A 25,776-nucleotide genomic window follows, 5' to 3' on the forward strand; every position below is an offset into this window, starting at 1 on the left:
AGCGATTTGTGGTGAAATTCGTCATAAAGAAATAAAAGTAATGACAGCGACAATTCTGCAACTGAGCTAATTTCAGTGATTTTGAGTTGATTACATTATTGAATAATTTTTATTATAATTATATTATTATTTGTTATAATTATTTATAATTATTTATTATATTATAATTTATAATTTTGTTTTTAAAAAAAATTCATACCCGGGATGCCTACTAGACTCTTGTTTGGTCAGATTTAAGTGAGTTATTCCTAAGAATTGCAGGCCTACAGTATAAAACGCCAAATTTCCTTGCAAATAATGGTACCGCTTTCAGCACCTTTATTCTGAAATAATCATACCGCCAGGGAGGTTAATTTGCGAAACATTTGAAAATCGGTATTAGGTCTCCTTTTTAAAAAGTGGGAGAAAAAGCAAGGTTGCAATTGTTGACACCCCTTTCTGAAAATGCTAGTTAGCTGGCTGTCATTCCAACACTCTGGGCTCAATACTTTGGGATGGTGACCCAGAACAAGACTTTAGCCCTGTACATACGGGCCAGAATCTTGTCAGGAAAAAAAACGGCGTTTTTCCCGACAAGATTCTTGGCAAGAATCTCTTGCCGCCCGAGTGTACAGACACTCATTTCAAAAGAACCGCAATTCTTTTGGAAGGCAAGAACGCGGTGACGTCATCGCCTACGACGAGCATGCACTCGTCACATTTAACCTCCCTGGCGGTATGATTCTTTCAGAAAAAACATGCTAAAAGCGGTACCATTATTTGCAAGGAAATTTGGCGTTTTATATTGTAGGTCTGTAATTTTTAGAAATAACTCACTTAAATCTGACCAAACAAGATTCTAATAGGCATCCCGTGTATTACATTTTTTTAAAAACAAAATTATAAATTATAATATAATAAATAATTATAAATAATTATAACAAATAATAATATAATTATAATAAAAATTATTCAATAATGTAATCAAATCAAAATCACTGAAATTTGCTCAGTTGCAGAATTGTCGCTGTCATTACTTTTATTTTTTTATGACGAATTTCCCCACAAATCGCTATCGCACAATTCTGCAAGTGATTATAATTTATTATCGCTGTTTTTTAGCTGATCTAAAACTATTTTTGACATAAAGGGACACTTTTGGTTGCTATGGACAATCTACAGTTTGCAGGGAGAAAAAAAGTTTTTTATTATATAAAATGACATGCAGGACACTGGGCAGACCACTAGGGACAGGGGGGGTGTGTTTTTTTTACATACAGTACTGTAATCTATAAGATTACAGTATACTGTGTGTATAGTGTTTGTTTACCTTTTTGAATTTGGCGCCGTTCTCCGTCCCCGTGCGTCGTAACGTCGCAGGGAACGGAGATCGGCGTCACACGGAGGCACTATGTGAATCGAGCGAGGTCCCGCTCGCTCACACAGCGCGGTGGCATCGCTGGATCCAGGGACAAGGTAAGTAAAAAGTGCCTGTGGATCTAGCGAGGCAAGCCCGTGACTGACACGGGGTTACCGATAGTAGCAAGAAAATCTAACCCCGTGTCAGTCTCGGGAAGACCGCCAGGGAGGTTAATGCCGTCGCTGACATCTTGCTGCACCCTACCTATGCCTAGGAAGCTACCATGCATTAGTCAAAGTCATTTCGAGCATGCGCGGGTTTCCACAGCGACAGGTAAGCATACACACTCTCGGGTTTCTCGCAGGAAAACACTGCCGAGAATCACGACGAGAAAATAGAGAGCAGGTTCTCTTTTTTTCTCGTTGAGATTTTAGGCAGTTTTCTTGACGAGATAAAAGGGGGGGAGGTTTTGGGACTTTAAATAAGATGCGTTTTTAGCGGTATGCGATTAAATATAGATATATATGGAATATAAAAAATGTTCCCCCCCTCCCCTTTTTTGACACTATCCAGGGATGGAGATGCATTTCATGAGTGGAATAAAGTGCCTCCACAGATCTACCACCGAGAGTTAATTATGCATTTTCATTTTTTGAATTGCTGACCCAGTTTGATGTGGTCCGCCTTTAGTCTGGTGGTATTTTGGTTTGGTAGGCATGTTTGGTTCCACTCCTGCATTTCTTTTGTTTTTCAAGTGCTCTTTTTTGCCTGACCAACTATAGGTAGGGGTGGGTTTAGGAGATCACCTGCCCCCTATCTATTGATTAGCATGCCTGTGCTCCTTTTTAGGAGACTTTAGTTAGGACTGCAGCACAGAGTGCCTTGACGTTGGCCTGCAGCTTACTACAGATATTTGCAAATACATGCAAAGAAACCTCTGTTTTAATGCATACAGCTAGACAGATTTTGGTTGGTAACTTTGAGCCTTGCTATTATGGAAACATTTTTTATATTTTATATTCCATATATATATATATATATATATATACCGTGTTTCCCCGAAAATAAGACCGGGTCTTATATTAAATTTTGTTCAAAAAAACACACTAGGGCTTATTTTCAGGGTAGGGCTTATTTATTTCCGGTATGTACATTAAACAACATTTAAACAACATTTAAACAACATTTATTCAAATACCGGTACAGTTATCTTCATTTTCATTTTCCTTTGAGCCATTGGTCCTAATCTCTCATTTACAGCAATATATGGTACGGTAGCTCTCCCTAAACAACATTTATTCAATTACAACCATGTCATCTTCTTCTGGAATATCATCAAAACTCTCCAAACCCTGATTGCCAGCCTGAATTTCTTGCATCTCCATTTCCTTTTGAACCATTGGGCCTAATCTCTCATGTAAAGCAATATAGCTCTCCTTAAACGAGTACTTCTTGTCCACGTAGCCTGCTCGTAGTGCTTTGGCAACACAGCTGTCAGTGATTTTATCCCATGAATTCTTCACCCATGTCACGACCTCTAGCAGTTTAGGCTTCACAAAGTTTCCACGCTGATTTCTGACCAATCTATTTTCAGTGTATTCATTGATTTCCTTGCGCAAATGGTCCTTGAATGGCTTGTTTATTGCAATATCAAGAGTTTGGAGATAAGCAGTCATTCCTGCAGGAATCATTACTTGATCTATTCTTCTCTCTGCAAGGAAGTTCTTCATGTCTTTTGCGCGGTGAGTGCTGGCTGAATCCCAAACTAGCAGACCTCTTTGCCCACCTCTCAGAACAAGTGGCAGCATTAAATCGATCCACTTTCTTATTACTGCTTGTGTGCACCAGGCTTTTTCTGTTTCAAGAACATAAATGCCTGAAACGCGTTCAATTTTATCTTTCTTGCCCTTTGCGATAATTAGAGGTGTGGCTTTTGTTCCATCCAGACGAATTGCCAAAACACAAGTAACACGTGCACTTTCATAACCAGTGGAGGGAACGTAGATGGAGGAGGCTCCCCTCTGATCAATTGTCGTTTGAGATCCTTGGCCCATATACACTGCAGTTTCATCCATCGCAATCATGTTGGAGAGTTGGTATTTAGAAAAGTCTATGCCATCAATAAAGAACTTGAATGCAAGTGCACGTTTAACAACTTCATTATCTTCCAGCTTGAACAGTGTTGTCGATCTTCTTAGAGACAGTTCATATCGCTGAAGGAAGCCATCCAGCCAGTGGTGTGATGCTTTGAAATCTTCTGGGGATATGTCGAATTGCGGTGCCATTTCAAGGGCAAATGCTTGAATTTCAGCCCTGCGCACAACCAAAGCCTTTGCTCTCTTGTCCGCAATCCATTCACAGATGACATCTTCCAGCTCAAGATATAATGGCTGGCGACCTGATCCACACTTGCGCTTCTTAGCATTTCCTTCGTCCACCTTTTGACTGAGGTTACCATACTCTGCTCGCCATTTTCGGACCATTCGGAGATCTAACTTCATCTCTTTGCAGAAAGCGGTAAGATTCTTGCCGTGGGAGTCCTCCACGATTCCTTTCTTGTACTCGACAGAATAGCTCTTTCTCTTTGAACTCATCTTGTCTGGGGATCAAAATACCGTACTGTATTAATACCATATACGGTACACATAAAGTGCGCAAAAAGTCTCAAGTCTGTCTGGATGGTTGTTGCTTTAAAAAAAAAATCCTGTTTCTTTAAAGCATGATAAACAACACAGTGTTTGTGCTGTGTCATTTATCCCTCTCTATTTTCTGTTACAATCTGTTAAATTCTGTGTATTGTCTTCCCCTCAGGTATCACCCCACCCCCACCCCCCCATCAGGTCAGGAGTTCGTTTTTTATATCATTATTTATGGTACTGTATGTACTGTATGAGGTCCAGTGTTGTTTTATATGGTACTGTATGTACTGTATGAGGTCCAGTGTTGTTTTATATGGTACTGGTACGGTATACTGTTAAAAATACCTGTTTACCAGCGTTTATTCTTCTCTGAGGTGATGATAAGAGGTGTTGCAGTGACGTCAGCCCGCTCCGTGCAAAGAGGGAGGGGGGCGCAGACGTCAGCGGGTGGAGAGGAGGAAAACGAAAAGCCGAGATTGCCGCTGACGTCAGTGCGTCGAAGACGACTGCTGGAGGGAGGAGGGGAGGAAAGAGAGAATAGCCGAGATCCGCCGAGATCCGCGCTGACATGCAACGAAAGAGGAAGCAGCAGCAGACATCAGCCGGGAGGGGAGAAGAAGACCTCCGGCGGGGCAGCAGTGAGTGAAAACCTTATTTCTTTTAAATATACCGTAGCAGCTACAACGGAGACACTAGGGAATAGCCGAGATGCGCGCTGACATGCAATGAAAGAGGAAGCAGCATTAATCAGCCGGGAGGAGAGAAGAGGACCTCCGGCGGGGCAGCAGTGAGTGAAAACATATTTCTTTTAAATATAGCAGCAAACGGAGACACTAGGCAACATTTTAAAAGTGTTGTTAAGGAGATTCACTAGGTCTTATTTTCGGGGAAGGGCTTATATTACAGCCCACCCTGATTTTTGAGATAGGGCTTATTTTCGGGGTAGGGCTTACTTTCGGGGAAACACGGTATATATATTTAATCGCATACTGCTAAAAACGCATCTCATTTAAAGTCCCAAAACCTTCCCCCCTTTTAACCATTTACAGGGATGGAGGCCTGTGGTAGTTTCTATCATATGCCTCATCTAAAGTCCCAACCCTATCCCCCCCTTTTTTGTTTTCTTGACGAGAAACCTGAAAGCCTCGTACACACGCTCGGTTTACTCGGCAATAAAGCTCTGGCAGCAGTTTCCTTGCTGGTTCTTGCCGAGTAAACCGAGCGTGTGTACGAGGCTTTTGACTTTTCTAGCACTTTCCTGATATGATTACATGTTCCAGTCACTAGATGAGAAAGTATTAAAGCCCAGGAAAAGTCATAACAGCCAGTGAACTAGCATTTTAAAAAGGATTATTGCAATGGCTGCAGGTAATTACAGTATAATAAAGGCTATATACAGTATATATATATATATATATTTACTAGCCCTAACATTCCTGTTGCATTAAAAAAAGGCTGGCAAACAAGCACTGCTAGTGTGCCAGTAATACCCCCACATACATTGCCACTGGTCTCTTCTGGGTTGAATGACATCCAGCATCATTCAACTTCCTGTGAGCCCAAGGTATCATGGACGTGCCCCCTGGGTACAAAGGATTGCAGAGAATAGCACACACTTCCGATACAATGATGCATTATTCTGACACTTAGAAATAAAATGTATGAATACAAATAAAAAAAAAGTGCTGGTGGGAAAAGGGGGGTTCCAGGTGAAAGAAGGATTCTCTGGTGGGTGGTGCTGCCTCACATGGAATAAGTGTCTGTAGCATTAAAGAAAGATTTGTTTTCCTGGTGGCTTTAGTAGTTTTAGTTCACATTACTTTTCTGACTGTGTAAAACAAACACCAATGTCAATGGTGTCACACACCGCCACAACTCATGAACTATTTATGAATGAAAACCAGAATGAAAATTGCAGAGTGACGTCTGGCAGAGATATGCAAATATGGTTTATTATATATCAGCACTAGGTTCCAGTTCAGGAAGCTTGGCCGCTGTCTATATGATTTATCTAGGTAAAACTTTCCTTCTACTCAACAAGAAATAAGAGCGTGCTTGGTACACCGAAGTCAGAGAGGAAACCACTCTACGCTGAAACCACAGATTACCCGAAAGCAGTGGAAAACCCACAGAACTGGCTATATAATGCCAGGGTCCCTACCTGATGTACAACTCAGAGCACCTACCTACTTTAGAGACACTCACATAGAGGACAGAGAAGAACTATGGACAACACAAGAGCCACCATGGTGAGGACAACTTTAATGACCCTTGTTTATTTCTAGCTTTCTTGATTAGAGGTTACTCTCAAACCATGCAAAATTAGTGAGGGAGCCTGTCATTACATTTTTTATTATATTATTTCAAATTGTAAGTCAGGGCAGCAAAATGATTCTGCACATTTGTTCTTACAGTTTAGTGTCTCTCATCTTGTAAATACTCTCTAAATTAAAGTTTTAAAATTGGGAAAATGTGTATTTTACTTTCTGCCTGTGGAGAAATGTTGACATTTGAAATGTTGAGTCTCCGTGATTATTCTATTGTTAGGCCTCGTACACACGGCCGAGGAACTCGACGTGCCAAACACATCGAGTTCCTCGGCCAGTTCAGCACTGAAGCCGCCGAGGAGCTCGGCGGGACGACAGCTCCCATAGAACAACGAGGAAATAGAGAACATGTTCTCTATTTCCTCGTCGAGCTCCTCGTCGGCTTCCTCGGCCGAAAGTGTACACACGGCCAGTTTCCTCGGCAGAATTCAGCCAGAAACTCGGTCGGAAGCTGAATTCTGCCGAGGAAACTGGTCGTGTGTACGGGGCCTTAGAGTTTTAAATTCTCAATTTTCTGTTGGCTAGCATGGATATTTAAAAAGCCTATAAAGGCTTTACGTTGTTAGGTTGAAAAAAAGACATAAGCCCATCAAGTTCAACCAATCAAAAATGACTAAATAATTAGAAAACCTGATATTTATATACAGCGATCCTAAACACAAATTAAACAAGAGGATTATAAAAGCCCTTATAAAGCATGCTCTGATTTTCTCCAATAGGGAAAAACACACCTTTTCATTACATTCCCTGGATTCAAAATTAGTAACATTATTGGGGTGGTTATCTTTTGCATAATGTATTCATTTTTTGTATTGCTGTATAATAATAAATATATTTAATATACAGAGTTAGGTTACACACACATATTGATTTTTTTTTCTTTTTTTTATATTTTCTTTTTTCATGCTCAGAACTAAAAGTAAAATTTTTAAAAATATGTTTCTTTTTTAAAGTTGTTTAAAGGGAAACAATTGTGCTACAGTATTACAGAATACAGTATTTTCTGATTGTCCAGTTTATATTGCCCCATTGATCAAAACTGTAAAGACTAAATGGTACAGTAGTTTAAAGTTGATTTTAACAGAATATATCAATGTTCTTTCCTTAGATTTTTCACAGATTTGATTTAACTAAGAATAAAAAAAACAGGGACAAATTTAGATTCAATTGAGAAAAGACAATAAAATATTGATACATACCTGTCTAGCAATAGAAATGTTGAATAGCTGTGTCAGGTCAGAGTTTCTTCTGTCCATATATTTCACTTTTTTTTTGTGCTAGTTTTGGAAGTCTTGTATCAGTAGAAACATGATTGCATGGAACTGAACACTCTGTAGCAATCTACCAAATGCAGTTTCTTTTGATCAGAATTTTGATGGTTTTGCTCAATTTTCACTGCAATTTTGGTTACTTGAAACTGACTTGAAAATCATTAAAAATTTGGAAAATAATCTTTACTTAATTAATTTCTTTAGAATAAACGTATAACAGAAATATATTTTATCTGCAACTCCAATGAAACCATTTTATTTGTGATAACATACTTGCAGATTTTTGCAGAGTACATTCTGTTCACCTAGCAAAGTGAACGATCGCTTTGCAAAGTAAAATAAAATAAATGTAGCCTTATCTTATTTACTAAGCAAATATATATATATATATATATATATATATATATATATATATATATATATATTTTTTTTTTTACGTGAACAGCCTCTATTCATTTAGCAAGTCAACTTCATTGTGCTGTAAATTACCGTATATATCATTAACTGGTCCTGATTTTCTTTCTGCAGATTCAACTCACTATGCTGGTTTTGCTCCTGGGAGACTCCCTATTGATCCCTATTGCGGCTGTGGATCTCCATCACCTGAAGAAAGGAGGGTGTCCGCCTGTTACAAAGTTCCCCTCATCAGTAAAAATTAATCTGAACATTAATGGAAAGAATGCTCCCACCATGAGTGGCGATTTGAGGAAACGCTCCATCTCTCCTTGGGAATACAGGTAACTCTTTACTTCTGCCATCATTCTAAAAAATAAAAATATAAAATCAACATTTAGGTGTAAGTTCAAGTGTTATGCCTTCAGTACTTTCAGAGTAAAGTACAAAATTGCATTTTTTTTAAAAAATATGTTAATTAAGAATTTCCATATAAAAGTAGAAAAATATCATAAACAAGAATCATATGACAGCGAAGGCATCAGGAGAAATAGCATATCCTTTACAGAGTTAAACTAAGAGAACAGCGGTAAACAGACAGCAATGCCTAAATTCAACAAGCATTAATATATTAACTGGTATACAACATAAAGAAAAAGGGAAGGGGGAACAAACCTCAGGACTTTTAAGGTGTCAAATCAAAACAATTATTACAAATGGATACAATTTTATATTTTATTTCAACGGTAAAACATGATAAAATATTTTTTCTTGTTAATGTCATTTGTTCTATTAGAGGCATATACAAACACAACCACTCGACATGTTTCGCTTTTAAAGCTTCTTCAGAAGATTCAGGTGTGTTGTATTTGTAATTTTTTTTTTAATTTGACACCTTAAAAGTCCAGAGGTTTGTTCCCTCTTCCCTTTTTCTTTACGATTATATTGATATGTGGTGTCTGCCCTGGTTTCTCTGCCCTATCTCCTAAAAACCTGGTGTACAACATACCTGGTCAGACATATGTAGCTAACTAGGAGTTCTACCAAAAAAAAATTGTTTTAATTTTTTTTTTAAATCGAATTAAAATCATTGCTAAAGCAAACATATAAACATGCCGTTTGGAAATAAATTACCTTTGCCTGAATGTGCTGATCATTTTGAGGAAGTCTTCAGATGGCAAAATGTAATTTTCTGCAGTAAAAATGTTGTTAAAAAATACATCTTCCATAAATATGTTTACTTCAAATTTTTTATAATTTTATATTAACACTGTTTTACTAAATAATCAAAATAGTAAGAATGACAAATGTTTTCTTTTTAAACATTCTTTTGATAGGGGAAAGGCTTAAAGCAGTACCACTATCAGTTCTTTTTTTTTAGGCTTTTTATTCATTTATTTTCACCTGGTGATCTGGCCAGTAACACATTCCCTGTCTGAAGCCTCGTACACACGACCGAGGAACTCGACGGGCGAAACACATCGTTTTCCTCGTCGAGTTCCTTGTTAGGCTGTCGAGGAACTCGACAAGGCAAGTTTCTCCATTCCCGTCGAGGAAAAAGAAGACAAGTTCGGGATCCTCAATAGTTTCCTAGTCTAAAAATGTACACACGACCGGTTTCCTCGGCCAAAAAAAAATCCCAGCAAGTTTCTTGCTGGTTTTTGCAGAGAAACTCGGTCGTGTGTACGAGGCCTTAGTGTGCTCATCCATCTAGAGACACACTTGGGCAGCAACTGCATTGTTTGGAAAGTGTCAAATGGAATAGTAGATTCAGACGTACATAAGAACATCAGACGAACATAAGACGTACATAAGATGTACTAAAGCCTAACTCTAGCTAACACCTTTTAAGCAGATACAAAAACGTTTAAACCTTTTGGGATAAAGGTTAAAATTAAACGAATGAAAGATGGCCAGCATTAGCACCCCTGCCAGTGATAAATAGTTTGTCTCAACCCTCTAACTGCTAGGTTCGCTGGACAGCGGAAAAGGTTAAAAGAAATAAACAAAGAAAACAGCAGCTACCAGATTTAAAGGGGTTGTAAAGGGGGTTGTGTTCACAGCATCTTCCCATAGGGATGTAGTCCCAAGGGAGGGGGCGAGTAGGCTGACTAGGGATGAGCCGAACACCCCCGCGCTCGATTCGCACCAGAACCTTCGAACGGACCGAACGTTCGCACGAACATTTAGAACCCCATTGACGTCAATGGGACTCGAACGTTCGAATTCAAAAGTGCTCATTTTAAAGCCCCATATGCAAGTTATTGTCGGAAAACGTCTTTGAGAACCCGGGTCTTGCCCCAGGGAACATGTATCAATGGAAAAATGTTTTAAAAACAACCGTTTTTTCTGGAGCAGTGATTTTAATGATGCAGCATCATTAAAAACACTGCTCCAGAAAAAACAACCATTTTTAAAAAAAATTACATTGATATATGTTCCCTGGGGCAAGACCCGGGTTCTCAAAGACGTTTTCACAGGCATACTATAGAGACGCAGCAGGTACAATATTTAAAGGATTTTTTTTTTAAGCATCATGATGCTTAACCTCCCTGGCGGTATGATTCTTTCAGAAAAAAACATGTAGGTCTGTAATTTTTAGAAATAACTCACTTAAATCTGACCAAACAAGATTCTAATAGGCATCCCGTGTATTACATTTTTTTAAAAACAAAATTATAAATTATAATATAATAAATAATTATAAATAATTATAACAAATAATAATATAATTATAATAAAAATTATTCAATAATGTAATCAAATCAAAATCACTGAAATTTGCTCAGTTGCAGAATTGTCGCTGTCATTACTTTTATTTTTTTATGACGAATTTCCCCACAAATCGCTATCGCACAATTCTGCAAGTGATTATAATTTATTATCGCTGTTTTTTAGCTGATCTAAAACTATTTTTGACATAAAGGGACACTTTTGGTTGCTATGGACAATCTACAGTTTGCAGGGAGAAAAAAAGGTTTTTATTATATAAAATGACATGCAGGACACTGGGCAGACCACTAGGGACAGGGGGGGTGTGTTTTTTTTACATACAGTACTGTAATCTATAAGATTACAGTATACTGTGTGTATAGTGTTTGTTTACGTTTTTGAATTTGGCGCCGTTCTCCGTCCCCGTGCGTCGTAACGTCGCAGGGAACGGAGATCGGCGTCACACGGAGGCACTATGTGAATCGAGCGAGGTCCCGCTCGCTCACACAGCGCGGTGGCATCGCTGGATCCAGGGACAAGGTAAGTAAAAAGTGCCTGTGGATCTAGCGAGGCAAGCCCGAGACTGACTCGGGGTTACCGATAGTAGCAAGAAAATCTAACCCCGTGTCAGTCTCGGGAAGACCGCCAGGGAGGTTAAATAAAAAAATAAAAAAATAAAAAAATAAAATGAAAAATTCCTTTAAATAGAGCTGCACCAGATTTTGAACTCTCCAGTTTTAGTAAATCAACCCCTATGTGACTTGTAGGTGGAGGATCAGCATGACTAATCGATCTCAGTGCTCCTCTCGGCTCATTAAAATCAATTCAGGCTGAAAATTCAGCCCAGTTGCAGTGTACACAGATATCATTAACGTTTACTGATTGACTTTACCTTTGTCTAAGGTCTCTTCATAATGACTTACAAAGTGTGCTTTTTTTCTTGCCGGCAGCTATGATGTAAACAACAATCGATTTCCCTCTACAATTGCTGAGGCCAAGTGTCTCCATACTGGATGTTTGGATGAAGAGGGTAGTGTGGACATCAACTTGAACTCGGTTCCCATCAGACAGGAGATCCTGGTCCTCCATCGGGAGATGAAAGGCTGTGTCTCCACCTTCAAGCTGGAGAAGAAGATGGTCACTGTTGGCTGCACCTGTGTCCGGCCCATGGTCCAGGAACAATAACACAGAACAAGAGTGATGTTACTGGACTCTGCTAACCCACCAGCCATAAATAATTCTCTAAACGATATTGAAAAGGCAAACCCTCCAACATGACTTGCTCCCAACGCTTGACCTGTTCACATAAGTTGAACTGGGTGAACCTGTCTCTTTTAAACCTCATAAACTATGTAATGTAATGGTACAAAATGTTCCACTCCTAAAATAATCACAATATACATAAAGAGTTTAATTAAAGCTTAAAAAATATATAGCCAAAGTTTTATATGAGTCTGAAGCCTCGTACACACGACCGAGAAACTCGACGGGCGAAACACATCGTTTTCCTCGTCGAGTTCCTTGTTAGGCTGTCGAGGAACTCGACAAGCCAATTTTCTCCATTCCCGTCAAGGAAATAGAGAACTTGCTCTCTTTTTGGCTCGTCGAGTTTCTCGACAGTTTCCTAGACGAAAATGTACACACGACCGGTTTCCTCGGCAAAAAAAATTCTCCCAGCAAGTTCCTTGCCGGTTTTTCCAGAGAAACTCGGTCGTGTGTACGAGGCCTGAGTAAGGAAAGGTTCAACCCCTGTCAACTCATTTCCCCTTTGTGTCCCATTGGGGATATTTTCCTTTATATTATGTCTCAGGCACACAACAGGAAATAAGAGAAGAATCTCTCCACATTAAAGGAAACCCTCTGTTAGATAGTTGTCAGTGAAAACCCAAATTATAGGTTTGATCGTTACATTGAAGCATTCTGCCTGCTATCCCAATATTTGTCTCCTGTTGACATGTTCTTAGTGATATGAAAGCCATGCATTGGATCAACCCACAAGATGGCCACCACCGACAGGTTCTACTGAACTGGGCATTTGTCGGTATTATATATTGCCAGATATACTGCGCATAGTAAAGATCAGTAGCACTGATTACATGTAGTTACTTGTGTAGCAATGTATATTGCATATTCTATAGTAATTGTATTTTTAACAATGTATTTATATATTTATATATTTTATGGGATGTCTAAACTTTATTTATTTATTGTAATATAAAAAAATAAAAAGTTACACAAAGCTAAATGTTGTAAAGTTAATTTCAAAGTAAATGTTATTACTAATTCTATATTGGTTTTCTTTAGTATTGGATTAAAAGGATCAGTCTATGGCAGCCATTTTCAACCATGGTTCAGTGGCGTCCTAGGGTTCCTCCAAGTTGTTAGGGGACAAGGTGCTTTGGGAATGGGGGCCCCAAAAGCACCCCTCCATGTTGAGAGCATGTGGCCTGGTATAGTTCAGGGGGGCCACTCGCTTGTTCCCCCCCTTTCATGGCCTGTTGGGCTCCATGCTTGGATAAGGGTCTGATATGGATTTTGGGGGGACCCCACACCATTTTTATTTTATTTTGGTAGACCTGAAGGGCCTAGTATGGATTGGGTGGGCCCCCTCTGTTTAAAAAAAATATATATATTGCCGGCATTGTTTTGTTTACATTTCAGGTGTCAGTGGGGAATCAGGCTAACAGCTGATGAGTCATTGCTTAACAACCAGCTATTCTTCACACAGAATTTTGCGGGGACCCCATGCCATTTTTTTTACATGTTGGCATGTTTTTCCCCTTAGAATCCATACCAGACCCGAGGGGCCTGGTGTGGATTGAGGGGGGCCCCCTGCTGTTTTTTATTTTTATTTTATATTGCTGGCATTGTTTTTTTTACATTTCAGCTGTCAGTGGGGTAGCCTGCTGACAGCTGATGAGTCATCGGTTGTTAAAGGAGTTGTACAGGAATATTTTTTTTGCTGAAATTACTGTTTACAGGGTATAGATACATAATAGTTAACGGATTCCTTAAAAATGATTTAAAATTGATAAAAATCAATCATATAATGTACTTACAGTTTCAGTTTCGTTTTTGCATTTTTCCTGCTTCTCTGCTGCACAGAGCCAATACAGGGCAGTGATGGTTTGGAAAACGAAACTGATTGGTGTTGAGGGGTTTTAGACACACAGTAATCACACCTCCTTGATTAGTGACCACAGAGAGAAAGCTCCTATGACTTTTTTCATCAGGAAACAGACAACCAGGAATTGTTCAGAACAGAGAAGGATTAGAGCAAAAACGAACAATAAGGACATAAAACCAGGACTGCAGTAAGGTAAAGGAAGCTATTTAGCTAAAAAAAAAAATCCTTTAGTGACCCTTTAAGGATGCAGCGACCGGCTTCCTGGCTCGCTGCTTAACAACCAGCTATTCTTCACACAGAATTCAAACTGAATTAAAATCATTCCAAAAAGGCTATTTATCCCCTCTCCCAGCATACTATTCTCTCACTCCAGCCAGCTGAAACTTAGTCCACAACAACGTGCTGAGCACTAGAGGGAAACAATCTCCCAATGGCAAATGCTGTAAGTGTCCCCTTTCACAACAGGCAATTTAGCCAGCTCCTGTTTTCGTGCATCTTTGCAGGTGTATACGAGAGTTTTAGAAGGCTATTTCTAGCTTCAGGCATTTTTGATTTAGCCAATGGAAAGCACTTGAGGAAGGAGGCCAATTTTTACAAGCTAAAAAAACTTCTGAAATGCACCTGAAAAATATAAAAAAACACGGCTCAGACGGGTCTCAGCTCCTATGAAAAAAGGACATCCAAGAGGACTTAGGACTTTGATATGAGTTTAAACAAGGTAGTAAGAGGGTAAAAAACATTTGAAGAGCTCACCCGCTCAGGTTAGACTGCTCACAACAGGCAAGGTTACCCTACTGTGGGTACCTCAGCAGGTTAGCAGGAAAAGATGTGCATATATGGGAGGAACACCAGACCAAAGGATAAGAGTCCAAATTAATTTATTAATGATATGTTTGTAGCACCCTGGGGTTTAGTCGGGGAGCACCTTACAAATGTATTTGCCAAGAGTAGTTATCTTGGTCGATTGATAGAGATCTATTGATTTCTCCATAAGTTTGACCTTGTTGCACTTTTCTCTTCTACCACTAGGTGGCCGGGAACTTGGTGGTACTAGATATGAGGAGGGCAACCCAAGGTCAGGTAATGGGAATATGGGGTCTCTCAGTCAATGGGCAGGGGTTTTCTTGAATCCCTTGGCCTGCTGGGAGAACACATATATTCGGGTGGAGTCAGATGATCGCTGTTCTGTGCCACCTGGACGGCTGTCTGGGTGGACGTGTGTCGTATGCCCCTGGCTGCTGGGCCGAAGATTGGGCCTAGCATATCCTGGGGGCATCTGACTGCCAGGCTGTGTGAGGGCCTATCCAGAAGTAAGAGGGCAGCACAGGGTTGGGACTGTGGCTTGCAGTCCAACCAAAAGTGACGGTTCTGTCGGCCAGAAAACCTGTCAGTGGTCGAAGGTAGAAAAGAAGCCACAAAGGGACCAACTACCTTTACCAGGGGCCACAGTGAGTAACTGAAGAAAGTACCTGAACCACATTCTCACCGAATGGGCATGGTGGAGATTTGGAAAACTTCAGGCGGTGATCAAGTCAGGGACCCAACCCACAGAGGAGACGCTTGCAGGGCAGCCTTGTGAATCAAGCCAGGAACCTCGCTGGTTAGCAGGGGTGAAGCTTGAGAAGTATCTGGAGTGCCAAGCTAGGGACCCAGCAGGGAAGTGTGGGTGACGCTTGGGGAGATACCACTACCAACCTTGGAGAAGCTCAAGGAATTCAGAGTCAGTGAATCAGAGGGTCTAGTGAGAGACCAGGAGCTCAGTGAAATACAAGAGGCAGTTGTAGTGGAGCTGAAAGAACTGTTACATTTGAGTTAGGAACTGGTAAAGGACTGTTGCCATAGGAGACAGCATTCCTGCATGTGCAGAAGTGGCGCCTTGCCTTTCCCTGTCCTCCTATTGATGTCTCAGAGTCTGTTAAATTGAATCTATAACTACTTAAAGGTGTCCTGGCCCTAACCCTCTTCCCCCCAAAAATACAAAAAGGACTGTCAAAAGAAATAAATCCTCATTTACATCCAAGAAGTGTCTGGCGTCCAATGACTTTCACTATCTTTGCACCCACTATGCCTCACAACCCATCACATACTGAAGGATGTCAGCTTTCTTTGGCCTTGGAGGTACTCATTAGACTGGACAAGGCTGGAGACCTTGCTACATGTTAAAAGACATCCAATGTCCCCGGCAATTACTCCTGGGCAGTGTAGTTCAGTCTCAGCTAAACCATATAAAACGTTCTGCTTACAACATACAAGTCCCAGCAACCTCAGCATTCCTGTATTGGGCCTTGTGCTGAACTAAGTTGCTGAACACTGCCATCTTGTGGGCAAAATAAAGTTCTGCAGTACAGTAACAATACACAGTGTTGCATGTACATAGCCTATGCAGAGAGCAGAGCTATGAGAGCATCCCTGTTGGCTCAACCCACTACAGGATGCCTTCAGAAAACTACAGAGGGAGGAGACAAGACCAGTCACTCTGCACAAGGAGAGAGAGCAGCAGTGAGTGGTCTTTATTAACCACTTCCAGACCTTAGGTGTTTTTCAGATTCGGTGTTTGCAAGACTAAAACATTTTTTTCTGCTCGAAAATTACTTAAAACCCCCAAACATTATATATTTTTTTTTTCTAACACCCTAGAGAATAAAATAGTGGTCATTCCAATACTTTTTGTCACACCGTATTTGCGCAGCGGTCTTACAAGCGCACTTTTTTTGGAAAAAAATCACTTTTTTGAATTAAAAAATAAGACAACAATAAATTTGGCCCAATTGTTTTATATATTTTGAAAGATAATGTTACGCCGAGTAAAATGATGCCCAACATGTCACGCTTAAAAATTGCGCCCGCTCGTGGCATGGCGTCAAACTTTTACCCTTAAAAATCTTGATAGGCGACGTTTAAAAAATTCTACAGGTTGCATTTTTGGAGTTACAGAGTAGGCCTAAGGCTAAAATTATTGCTCTCGCTCTAACGATCGCGGCGATACCTCACTTGTGTGGTTTGAATACCGTTTTCATATGTCGGCGCTACTCGCGTATGCGTTCGCTTCTACGCGCGAGCTCGTCGGGACGGAGCGCTTTAAAAAAATTTTTTTTTGCTTTTCGCATTTATTTTTATTTATTTTAGAATTTTTAACACTGAAAAAAAAAAAAAAAAAAATTATCACTTTTATTCCTATTACAAGGAATGTAAACATCCCTTGTAATAGAAAAAAGCATGACATGTCCTCTTAAATATGAGATCTGGGGTCAAAAAGACCTCAGATCTCATATTTGGGCTTAAATGCAAAAAATAGAAAAAAAATAAAAAATTACATTTTTTCAAATGACCAAAAAAAAAATTTGTCTCTTTAAGAGGCTGGGCGGGACTGACGTTTTGATGTCACTTCCGCCCAGCCGAGCTATGGGGACGGGCGAAGGAGATTTTTCCTTCAGTCTCGTCCCCGCTCACCAGCCGACAGCATCCGATCGCCTCCGCCGCTACCGACGGCTCCGGTAAGTGGCGGAGGGCGCGGGAGAGCGGCGGGAGGGGGGGGCCCCTCTCCCGCCAACGATAATGGCAAACTCGCGGTGAATCCGCCGCGGAGACCGCCATTATCGGATTCCAGACCGCGCACACTAAAGATGGATACCTCGGTTGTGACAGCAGCTGCTGCCGTTACCGAGATATCCGTCTTTAAAAACAGGACGTACATCGTTGTGCGCAGGTCTGGAAGTGGTTAAAGGAAGCTCCTACAGAGAGGTAAAGTCTCACACTGAATTACTACACAGATCTGGAAGGAAAACACAAAGCACACCAGGATTCAAGAAAGAAAACACATGGTCAGATGTATTTAGACAATATTTGCTCATCCTGATCAGCTTTACGTTTACAAGTTTTTAAACAATTGTTTTAAAATCTGTTTTTATTTATCTCAAATGATTGAAACATTTATTACAAAGAGTATCAATGATGCTCTTTTGCAGCGCTTTTACTAAAAAGAGAGCACAGCAGGAGCTTTTTCCTTGACTGGATAGTTTTTCTTTAATGTAGGGCTATTCTTAAGCCTTGTACACACGACTGGTTTTTCTGGCAAGAAAACTGCGGGGAGAGCTTTTTGCCGTGAAAACCGGGCATGTGTGTGCTCCCTCGCCGGGAAAACTGCCGGGAATCCCAGCGGGAAAAATAGAGAACTTGCTCTCTATTTTCCCACCGGGATTCCCTTTTTTTTTTTTTGCCAGATTTACTACTCTTGCCAATGGAAAACACTGCGCGGCAGTGCCAAGGGAGCATAAGCCCTGTACACACCACTGGCATTCACGGCCAAAGCTCTCCCTGCAGTTTTCCCGTCGGGATTTACACTTGTAAAAATCATTACACATGTAAAAATCATTTTTTTTCTGCTAGAAAGTTACTTAAAACCCCCAAACATTATATATTTTTTTAAGCTGATACCCTAGAGAATAAAATGGTAGATTTTGCAATTTGTTTTATGTCACATGGTATTTGCTCAGCGGTTTTTCAAACGCAAAAAACACAATATAGTACCCAATCTTATTATTAAAATATAAAAGATGAGGTTACACTGATTAAATAAATACCTTACATGTCATACTTTAAAATTATGCACACTCCTGGAATGGCGCCAAACGACTCCACAGGAGACGCTTTAAAAGCCTTTACAGGTTACAAGTTTAGAGTTACACAGGAGGAGTTACACAGGAGGTCTGGTGCTGGAATTACAATACCTGTCGCCGAGAATGTGTTTCCAGCACGACGGCATCGTGCTGATTCTCGCCGACATCTCGCACTCGCTGGAATAGAAAAAAGCACATTCCAGCGAGCGCATCATAGAAGCGACCGGGATCCGACTTGGATTCCCGCAGCATTTGGTATGAATCAGGAGGGGGAACTCCACGCCAAATTTTTAATAAAAAATCGGCATGGGTTCCCCCCATACCAGACCCTTAGGTCTGGTATGGATTGCAAGGAGACCCCCCCCTACGTTGAAAAAATGGCGTGGGGGTCCCCCCACAATCCATACCAGACCCGTATCTAAGCCCCCCGCAGACCCCGACAACCAACGGCCAGGGTTGTTGGGAAGAGGCCCTGTCCTTATCAACATGGGGACAGGGTACTTTGGGGTGGGGGGCCACAAGGCGACCCCCTGCCCCAGAGCACCCAACCCCCCCATGTTGAGGGCATGCAGCCTGGTACGGCTCAGGAAGGGGGGCGCTCGCTCGTCCCCACTCCTTTCCTGACCGGCCGGGCAGCGTGCTTGGATACGGGTCTGGTATGGATTGTGGGGTAACCCCCACACGTTTTTTTTGGCGTGGGGGGGTCCTCTTGCAATCCATACCAGACCTAAGGGCCTGGTATGCCCCTGGGGGGGAACCAATGCCGTTTTTTTATTTTATATTTGGCGTGGAGTTCCCCCTCATGATTCATACCAAACGCCGCGGGTAGAATTGGCGGGAATCCAAATCAGATCCCTGTCGCTTCTATGACGGCTTTTTCCCCATCCTCTTTATTGAGACATCTGTCTAATAGACCCCAGGTCTCTCCTCTGGGGAAACCGGACGTGACAAAATACTTGTTGCCTCTGGTTTCTACAGTAATACCATAGAAAGATTAGGGGAAGATCTGGTTCCCGGTCACATCTATGATAAGTCCTGGGCTGCCCGTTGGGACAGGAGAGTCTGGAGAGGCACTAGGACTGCTTTTGCAAAAAACAGAATCAGCTGCTAAAAGAAAAACTCAGATGATGCATGTAGCTGCAGGCATCATCCCAGTATTACCACTTAGACCTGGTGACGTACATTACCCAGACTTAAATGGCTTAAACCCCATCATTATGCCTCCCTGGACTCATTTGCAAGGACTGCCTACAGTGAAGAAAGAAGAATAAGAAGAGGACCCTGCGTGTCACATAACCGAAAAAGGCACATATATTATTTCTGCCTTGGAAGTGGTGGTAGGTAAGCTTTCTACCCAACCTGGCCATGTCCCAGGATTTTGCGGTGTCAGTAAAGACTCTTTGACCCCATACACACTATTAGATTTTCAGCAGATTTTTGCACTCAGATTTACCAAAACCATGTAGTGCAAGGCCTGATTGCATACAAATTGAAACTCTTAAGGTTTGACCTCATATTACCTGTATTTATTGGCGTATAACACTCACTTTTTTACCCTGAAATTAGAGGGTAAACTGTGGTCTGGGGAAAGTTTTTTCCCTGAAACGTCCCTCTTAAAGTTAGGGTGCGTGTTATACGCCGATAAATACGGTATATGTTTTTGGTAAATCTGAAGACAAAAATCTGCAGAAAATCTAATAGTGTGTATGGGATCTTAAAAGTGATTCAGATAGCAGAGGAATGAGAGAGCAGAAAGAAATCCATCTAGGTGTTTTGGATTGAGGCAAGCAAACATAATGTAATATAATATAATATAACAATATAATATAATACAATTTAATATAATATAATATGTATAATATATATACATATATATATATATATATATATATATATATAATATAACATAATGAGGGATATGCGTTCATAATTCTTAAAGGAGTTGTAAAGGAAAATAATTAATGTCTGCAAGGTAGACAGACAGAATAGTGTAATGATTCTGTTAAAAAATGAGTAAATACCTATTAAATTCCTTCATCTATATCACCTCCGGCATTCTAGTTTCTGTTCTCTTATTCACTTCCTGGTTTGCGGCGCTCGTTCATGTAAGAACTACATTTCCCAGTATGCATTGCGGCACGCCCAGTAATTCACACCTCCTTGAAGTCTCTAACACGTAGAGAGCATCCTGCCGCACAGATGTAGTTCCCAGGAGGGGGCGAGCACGTCACTGACCACCGCAGTAAAGCCTCCCTTCACGGTGGTGAGTAACAATCAGACAAGCAGGAAGTGAACAGAACAGAGAAGAAATGGAGCAACTTCTGAGCAAAAACGAACAATGAGGAAGTGAAAAGAGGAATGTCTGCAGGTAAAGGATGCTTATTATGAAAAAAAAAAAAAATTCCTTTACAACCCCTTTAAGCCCTAACATTAGAGTTAATCCTTTAAAAACCCAAATTTATAAAGGAATTATAAAAGAAAAGAAAAAGTACTTTGCTGAAAGTATTTGATCATTGACCTTTAGGCACCAAGACCACCCAGTCCCTACACCAATAACAAGCATCACCAGGTTTTGTTTGAGATTTCCCCCCACCCCAAATATTGTTACTGAAATATATATATTACTGTTATTTTTTTTATTCAGCTGGAAAGTTCTAAACAATTTTTAGGTTTTTATTGTTGTCTGCGTCACCACCAGAAAGATTCCATCTCCCTGTTTGTCCTACTGTCAAGGTGTTTAGGTACTCCATATTCCTTCCCTATCCAAAACTAATTTCACAGATCTCATATAAGTCACGAGCCCCAAAATATGCCCCTTGTTTTTTAATATACTCATGAATTTGTCATATCCAGGGCTTTTTTCTCAGACAATAGGTGCAGGAACTCCCCTTTTCTGAGTCACTTGTTTTTTTTCCGCCCCTACCCACCTCCAAGCAATGTCCCTTGGTTCCATCCCCTACCCATCTCCCAGTACTACCCCTTTTAGACAATTCAGAACCAAGTATCATTTTGTTGTGCTAAGTAATTAGTATGGAATTTGGTTTCCCCTTCAGCCAGCAACAATAGATCCAACTAACAATGTACCACCCACAACAAAATCCCCCCCCCCCCCAGCAATAATAGACTCCCAGCAGCATGAACAGATCTCTGCACAGCCAGCATTAATAGACTCTCTGGCAACCATCAAAAATAGACCCCTCCCCAACAGTAGATCTCCTTCAGCAACAATAGACCCCCCTGCAAAAATCGATCCCCTCTAGCTAGAATAGATCCACCAGCAGTGAGCATCAATACCCTGCAGCACACCCCAGCACCCCTTGACATTACATACAGTCAGTCCAGGAGGTGCCGGAAATACGTTCCCCCGCGTTCCCGCTGAAAAAAAGCCCTGGTCATATCTAATTAAGTTTTTTGTTTATATTGAAATGATTATACTATTATAAAAGCGACATATTTCTTAGGACATGTGTCAATGTATCTGTGATGTGTAATGATGTTGAGCCCTCGTTCACACTGAAGGCGGGTTTGAAAATCAATTGATCAATTAAATCAATTTCAAACCCGCATTTCAGTGCGAGTTTGGCAGCGATTTGAAAGACTGCGGGTTAATACAAAGATGTCTACTGAAATCGCCCCCGAAGTTGCCAAAAGTAGTGCAGGAACTACCATTGGAAATCGGTGCAGTGCCGCAAAGTCGGAATTGCACCGATTGGGACAGTGCCGAATCATGCCGATGTGAATAGGGGCTTAATGTCTAAAGTTTTAAGCTGGCCAATTGGCTCGAATTTAGGCTGATTCCAGCTTAATGTGATACTTCAATAAAATTTCCAAAAATGAGAAAGTAAACGGTTTTAATTAAACATGCAGACTGGTATGAATGATTCCTAAGAGTGGTTAAAGCAGTAAATAAGCATGTGTTTTTTTAGTAGCTTTAGTATTTTTAACATTGCTTTTTTTACTTAAAAAAAAAAAAACAACACACACAAAATACACACATGCACAGCCACAGCTCATGAACTATTTATGAATGAAAACCAGGACACAAATGCACGGTGACGTCTGGTAGAGATATGCAAATATGGTCTATGGTTTATCAGCACTACATTTTAGTTCAGGAAGCTTGGCCGCTGTCAATATGATTTATCAAGGTAAGATTTTCCCTCTACTCAATGAGTAAGAGCGTTTCTGAGAGAAAACCACTATACAATGAAACCACAGACTTACCAGAGATCAGTGGAAAGCCCATAGAGCTGGCTATATAATGCCAGGGTCCCAACCTGATGTACAACTCACAGCACCTACCTGCTGCAGAGACACTCACATAGAGGACAGAAAAGAACTATGGACAGCACAAGAGCCACCATGGTGAGGACTACTTTAATGTATATATTTCTTCTCTTTTTTTTATCTTGGTTAGGCATTGCTTTCATATCTTGCAAAATTAAGAGGCAGTCTGTTGTTTGGTATCTTTTTATCAACATTTTTGCTGTAATTCAGGGTAGCAAAATGATTGTACATATATGTTCGTGATATAGGTAGGATTATTGACTCCTGTCTAAATTGGCCCTAGTATGTGTGTATGCATGTGAGATAGAGACCTTAAATTGAAAGTGCAATTTTTCTATATAAATACTAATAATAAATTATAATACATTATGAAATATGAGTTCTTGATTTGACATTATGCTTAAACCATGAACATTTGAGAGCCAGCCTTTTGTGTAGTTTTTGAAGTTGTAATTCGGGGAACTGAAATGATAGGTTTTGCTAATTTTGTTCTTTTACATATCTTATTTTTGTTTCTGAAGCTTCTGAGGCTGCTGAAGTATGCATGCTGCCATGTGGGGACCTATACACACAGGGAATGTTATATCTTTGTTACCACTTGATTAAAATACCAGAGACAAAAAGTAACCCTTTAAAATGCATTTCCTTTCAACATGGGTACTTTAGATCAGCCATTCTCCCTCAGGGGGACCCTAGGGTTCCTCAAAAGTTTGCTAGAGATTCACTGAGCTGTGTCTGATTGTCTTCCATTTGATAGTCCCTGCATAGTCTCTGCATAGTTCTGGGTAAAATACCACTTGGCAAAGCCAGCAGCATGGCACCAATGATTTTTTTAGTTGTCTGTAAGGGGGGGCATACTAATCACCACTGGTCACCAGTCCCACTGACCCGCTATGAATTTGTTTTAACAGGGGTTCCCCGAGACCTGAAAATTATTCTTGTGGCATTGTTTATAAAGTTTGAATACTGATGATGATCCCCCGACCTTGTATTTTTTTGAAGGCCTTCTCTTTTGCTTTTATATGCATTTTTACATAGGATTTAAGCCATTAAAGACTTTTGTTTGCTCTTTTAAATTTATTACCCAATGGGATGCACTGGCTAATGCCCTTATTTAATATGCTCTTAAAGCAAACCCATCTCTCCTCATTGTTCTTTGTTTCTTTGATTTTATCCCAATTTATATCTTCTAGCAAGGTCCGTAGTTTAAGGAAGTTGGCTATTTTGAAATCCAGTGTCTTACAAATCTTGTTCTATAAAATAAGACTCTTGAAGGATGTTGGTATGCCCAAGTTGAATTTTTTTTTTGGCTTGCATATGGAATGATTTATACATTATGACTTAACCACTTCCCGCCCGGTCAATAGTCAATTGACGTCTGGGAAGTGGTTGTGAAATCCTGACTGGACGTCTATTGACGTCCTGCAGGATTACATGCCGGCGTGCGCCCGTGGGGGCGTGCAGCGCGGCGATCGGTGATGCGGGGTGTCAGTCTGACACCCTGCATCTCCGATCTTGGTAAAGAGCCTCCGGCGGAGGCTCTTTACCACGTGATCAGCCATGTCCAACCACGGCTGATCTCGATGTAAACAGGAAGAGCCGTTGATCGGCTCTTCCTCACTCGCGTTAGACAGACGCGAGTAGAGGAGAGCCGATCACGGGGGCTCTCCTGACAGGGGGGATTCGCGCTAATTGTCTATCAGCGCAGCCCCCCCCCGGATGCCAACACTGGACCACCAGGGAGTGCCCCCCGGTGCTCAATAGAGCAAAAAAAAAACTATAAATAAAAAAAATTAACACGATCAATGCCAATCAGTGCCCACAAATGGCCACTGACTGGCAACATGGGCACTGACTGAAATGATGCCCAGCAATGCCATCAGTGCCACCCCTCAGTGTCCATCAGTGCCACCCAGTGTCAATCAGTGCCACCTCTTAGTGCCCATCTATGCCCAGTGCCCACCTATCAGTGCCCATCTGTGCCACCCATAAGTACCCATCAGTGCCGCCTATGAGTGCCCATCAGTGCCGCCTATGAATGCCTATCAGTGCAGCATACCAGCGCCGCCTATCAGTGCCCATCAGTGCCGCCTATCGGTGCCCATCAGTGCCACCTCATCGGTGACCATCAGTGCCACCTCATCGGTGCCCATCAGTGCCGCCATATCAGTGCCCATAATTGAAGAAGAAAACTTACTTATTTACAAAAAAAATAACAGAAAAAAATAAAAACTTAATTTTTTTCAAAAATGTCGGTCTTTTTTTAGTTGTTGCGCAAAAAATAAAAATCGCAGAGGTGATCAAATACCACCAAAAGAAAGCTCTATTTTGTGGGAACAAAATGATAAAAAATTTCATTTGGGTACAGTGTAGCATGACCACGCAATTGTCATTCAAATTGCGACAGTGCTGAATTGGCTTGGGCAGGAAGGTGTGTAAGTACCTGGTATGGAAGTGGTTAAAGTAATATTCTTTTTTTTTTTTTTTTTGTACACTTTGGATGCTTTGGAAGAATTTTACAGGAGAAATTGCTGTTTAATTTCTGGGCATAGATTTTCAAACAGTTAATCAGTACATATCTTGTTTGATTTCTTAAGGTTAATAAGGCAGGGAAGGTATGTCAAAATGGAAATGCCTATACTTTACTTGTTTTCATTTAGGGAGCTGTACGAGCAAGGAATAGAGTTGTTGATTTACTAAAACTGGAGAGTGAAAAATCTGGTGAAGCTCTGCATAGAAACCAATCAGTTTCCATTTTTTTTTGTCAAAGCTTAATTGAAGAAGTTAGAAGTTGATTGGCTACCAATGCACAGCTGCACCATATTTTATACTCTCCGGTTTTAGTAAATCAATCCCACTGTGATTTTGAGACCATCCAACTATCAAATGTTGAAAGTCTACAATTTTAAAATGCTCTCTTGTGCAGCTTGGGTACTTTAATATTATGTACAGATTGTACAAGTTTTGCTTTAATTATTGCCTGTGAATGTATTTTCTGTTTCACTTTATACATATAAATACAAAAATTCAAAATAACACCTAATTAATATGTTTTGGTATTTTGG

The 25,776-nt window shown here is 40.7% G+C and overlaps 1 protein-coding gene across 1 annotated transcript; it reads left to right on the forward strand.

Annotated features, from left to right (window-relative positions):
• Positions 1–6,203: 6,203 nt before the first annotated feature.
• Positions 6,204–11,866, forward strand: LOC120935610 (interleukin-17F-like). The gene is made up of 3 exons (XM_040347659.1): positions 6,204–6,227; positions 8,105–8,313; positions 11,632–11,866. The coding sequence occupies exons 1-3, from the start codon at positions 6,204–6,206 to the stop codon at positions 11,864–11,866; spliced, it is 468 nt and encodes a 155-aa protein (XP_040203593.1).
• Positions 11,867–25,776: the final 13,910 nt, after the last annotated feature.

The sequence above is a fragment of the Rana temporaria genome, chromosome 4 (assembly GCF_905171775.1).
Source record: "Rana temporaria chromosome 4, aRanTem1.1, whole genome shotgun sequence".
NCBI classification, from domain to species: Eukaryota; Metazoa; Chordata; class Amphibia; order Anura; family Ranidae; genus Rana; species Rana temporaria.